Below are 4316 nucleotides of genomic sequence, written 5' to 3' on the forward strand. Positions count from 1 at the left end.
TTCACCGTCTCTTGCTCTCACTGGTCGGTCCTTTATATCCATGCAATATTAGATAACATACCGTCTCTGCTCTCATTAGTCGTCCTGTATATCCATCCGCTTTTAGATAACATCACGTCTCTACTCTCATTGGTCGTCCTTTAACAATCCATCCGCTGTTAGATAACATACACCGTCTCTGCTCTCATTAGTCGTCCTTTATACTCCATCCACAGTTAGATAACGTCACCGTCCTGCTCTTATTGGTCGTTCCCTTTATATCCATGCAATATTAGATAAACGTACACACCGTCCTCTGTTCTCATTGGTCGTCCTTTATATCCATCCGCAGTTAGCTAACGTCACCGTCTCTGCTCTCATTGGTCGTCCTTTATATCTCATGCAATATTAGATTAACATCACAACCACAAAAAAATAAAAAAAAAATAAAAAAAAATCTAGAGAACCAGGTTCACCGTCTCTGCTCTCATTGGTCGTCCTTTATATCCATCCGCTGTTAGATAACATCACCGTCTCTGCTCTCATTGGTCATCCTTTATATCCATGCAATATTATATAACATCACCGTTTCTGCTCTCATTGGTCGTCCTTTATATCCATCCGCTGTTAGATAACATCACCTTACCTGCTCTCATTGGTCGTCCTTTATATCCAACCGCAGTTAGATAACATCACCGTCTCTGCTCTCATTGGTCGTCCTTTATATCCATCTGCTGTTAGATAACATCACCTTACCTGCTCTCATTGGTCGTCCTTTACATCCATCCGCAGTTAGATAACATCACCGTCTCTGCTCTCATTGGTCGTCCTTTATATCCATCCGCTGTTAGATAACATCACCGTCTCTGCTCTCATTGGTCATCCTTTATATCCATGCAATATTATATAACATCACCGTTTCTGCTCTCATTGGTCGTCCTTTATATCCATCCGCTGTTAGATAACATCACCTTACCTGCTCTCATTGGTCGTCCTTTATATCCATCCGCAGTTAGATAACGCCACCTTCTCTGCTCACAATGAGTCGCAGGATATCACGTAGTGGTCAGCAACAGCCGCTGTCACAAGTGACATAGAAATGTTCGATCATTTGTGACCACATTATCGATGGCTAACTCTGTGTTAGCCGTAACCGTGCTGGCGAGTTGACGGAGATATCGAGTGATGTGGATGGCAACCAACATCAAGTCTTATTAAAATTATTAGTACTGAAACGTCATTACAATAATAATTATAGTTTTATCTGAGAAACGTAACTAAATAAAGGCGTTCTATACATATAAAAAATCGAAAGAAGAAAAATAATAATCCATTTAAAATGTAACAATGACTACCTACACCATGGCGACTTAGGCAAATATAAATTATCAGACATAAATTAATGCAGTTGAATTTAAATGAAAATTTATCTTAGTAAGTTCATTAGTGTAAATTTAATTGAATGAAACCAAATGTAAGTATATTTGTGTTGCATTTTATAGTTGTTCAGATCAAGTATTATAAACACAGCACCATGTCAAATCTGATGCTTGGGTACATATTTAGCATTTTCATACGTATACCTGTAAAATCATTCACTAATACTACTTTTGAATTGGATCAGAGAATAGCTATATTATTTATATTTAACACATAGACTATGTTAGGGTTTTATTAGGCAGGTATCCACTAAACAATAACACGGTCACAAGTCTATTATAAATTATTCGCAAAACATCGGAAAATAAAATTGTATTAACTGAAAGATACAGTACTACTCTTTTTTTCACATTAACTCTATTTTACGAACTGAAGTTATGGAAAAGTACACAAAAAGAACGACGAGAAGAAAGCCTTTTACTCATAATACAACGAAGTCTCCGGTGAGGTGGACTTCTTCAGCACCACCCCGGCTGCCTTCAAGAAGTGCCTAAGACAAATAATCTTTCCACCACAGACATAATGTAATTACTCCCATAGCTTATTTAATAGTTCTTGTTCTGCGTTGTTCTTTGTTGTTGTACTTAATATTTTTGTTTAGTTCCATGTGTTATTTATTACTACTGTTGTTAAGCTCGACTATTTGATTTTTCTTTAATATGTTCAGTTCTCATATCGTAATTGCATTGTTGATCTGTTGTTATCTTACTTCATACTTTATTATCTGTTACTTGTTACTTTCTATAGTTTATACTGTTACCCTACTCATGTTATTATTAGTATCCTTGTTATTTATGAAAACATTGTTAATTACTTTTATATTATTATATTTTGTTCAAGCATGCTATCTCTACCATAATATAATCAATAATTGTAAAAATGGGTTACCGTTGGAAATAAAATAAAAATACTGATATTTGTATTTCCCTTAACGCGGGCTAGACAGGACGACTTTCAATAAAGACGATCAAGTTGAAAGAGCCAACATCAGGGCTTTGCAGTATTCAAACAATTAAATTCCTAATATATTTTTCCTATCAGAATAGAGATGTTAAACCGAAACTGCCAATAATACATATGCGCTTATACAGGTGGGTTGAAGCTAGTGGAGCGGTATCGTGATTGGCTGAAGCTTAACCAACAAATACCAATACGACAAACAGGATGTGATAAAAGTATTTAGCCGATTAAAATTAGATAAATTATTGTATTCAATAAGTATTTTGTGATTTTTTCGAGGTAATAATTCTTTTAATTAAACCTAAATTCTTGACTTCCTTTTTTCAGTCAACATGGAGTTGGCAAAGGAGAGATTGCTGCCGCAAGGATACTACGGAGGGTTGCCAGAGGAAGTTGATACGTCGCCTTTCAAATCAACTCTGAAACTGCTCTATGCCGACAAAAGCTACAAGAAAGCTAAGGAGGGGTTTATCACCAGGCAGATTGACAACAGGAAGGACGTTATATTCGAGAAGAACAATTGGGAGGATGTGAAATCGTGTAAATTGTCCCTCCAAAAACGAGTGAAAAGGGCCAACAGGGCCATAAAGGATAGCAAAGTATCTCTGTCCCGCTTTCACGGGAAAATTAAAGACCACGTAGTTCTCCAATTTGAACTGGCTTCTGAAATACAAAAGGTCGCCAAAGAGAAGCAGAGAAGCAGCAGACTGAGAAACGAAATCGACTCACACATCAAAGAACACGCAGAAAAGTTCTCGATCTTCTTGGACAATGTGGTAGAAATCTCTCCGGACATCAACAACGTGCAAGGCGTCCTGGAAAGTTACCGAACTTTGGAGCACTGCAGAAGCGAGTGCAAAAGATTGCTGACCGACGAGATGAAAGGGATGCTGGAAATGAAGAGAGAGCTGAACTGTATCCTCGAGGAAAAAGTTGGCTATTTCAAGAAACTCAAAAATTCCTTAGCGATGCTGACAGTTCGCAAGAAGAAAGCAAATGACCACTTCAACTACTGGGATCGCACTCTTAAGAGGTTGGGTTCTTACATACAAGCGAGTAAAGAGCAGTCCTTCGTTTTAAAACACGGATGTTACGATCTCTACCAGACGATGTGCCGAAGAAGGGAAATAACGCCGTCCATAAAGAAAGATAACATTGAGGATCAACTCAAATTCATAAGGGAAACCATTGCACTGTATAAAGATGTGCTCCGTGTCGCGATTACTGTCAAGAATAATCAGGCAGCTACGCAGCTTTTAAAATCCAGGGGACAGTACAGTAGAAAACTAACCCTTATTTCTGGTATTTTGGATGGAAAAACAAATAAAAGCATGTTATTTGGTTATGTATTCTACTATACTTCTGATACCCTTTCGTAATGGAGGAATACTTTTCATATAATCTATAGAAAACCAGTTTCAATATCTATGGAATTTGTATTTACAAAATTGAGGTTAAATGTAAAAGCAGTTTCAAAGCAGTGTAAAATTCAAAAGATACAATGCACGCACATCTTTAATGGTGTAAATCCAATTTTAATCCAGCCCCTTGAATACAGGACTAAAAGCGCGTTGAAGTAATGTCTTGTGTTCTTTGACCTCCGCCCCTTGACCCTTCGAAATAACATATTCTTACGAAAGCAAATTACATTTTTATTGGTGTAACATATCATTGGTAATGTAATCCTTTGAAGACAGGATTGGAAGGCGGGTTGAACCTAGGGTGCGTTGACTTTGTGTCTTATGTTCTTTTACTTCCGCCCCTTGACTCTTTGAGATGACATAGATTCTTGCGTAGGCAGATTACATCTTTATTGGTGTAACGTATCATTGGTAATGTAGTCCTTTGAAGACAGGATTGGAAGACGGGTTGAGACTTGGGTGCGTTGACTTTGTGTCTTATGTTCTTTGATGTCCGCCCCTTGACTCTTCGAGATG

The 4316-nt window shown here is 37.6% G+C and overlaps 1 protein-coding gene across 1 annotated transcript; it reads left to right on the forward strand.

The window, feature by feature from the left end:
- Positions 1–1343: 1343 nt before the first annotated feature.
- Positions 1344–3758, forward strand: LOC124355543. Its single transcript, XM_046806706.1, has 2 exons — positions 1344–1453; positions 2707–3758. Exon 2 carries the CDS (start codon positions 2712–2714, stop codon positions 3756–3758), a length of 1047 nt encoding a protein of 348 aa, XP_046662662.1. The 5' UTR covers positions 1344–1453; positions 2707–2711.
- Positions 3759–4316: the final 558 nt, after the last annotated feature.

This window comes from Homalodisca vitripennis, chromosome 2, assembly GCF_021130785.1.
Source record: "Homalodisca vitripennis isolate AUS2020 chromosome 2, UT_GWSS_2.1, whole genome shotgun sequence".
Lineage (NCBI taxonomy): Eukaryota > Metazoa > Arthropoda > Insecta > Hemiptera > Cicadellidae > Homalodisca > Homalodisca vitripennis.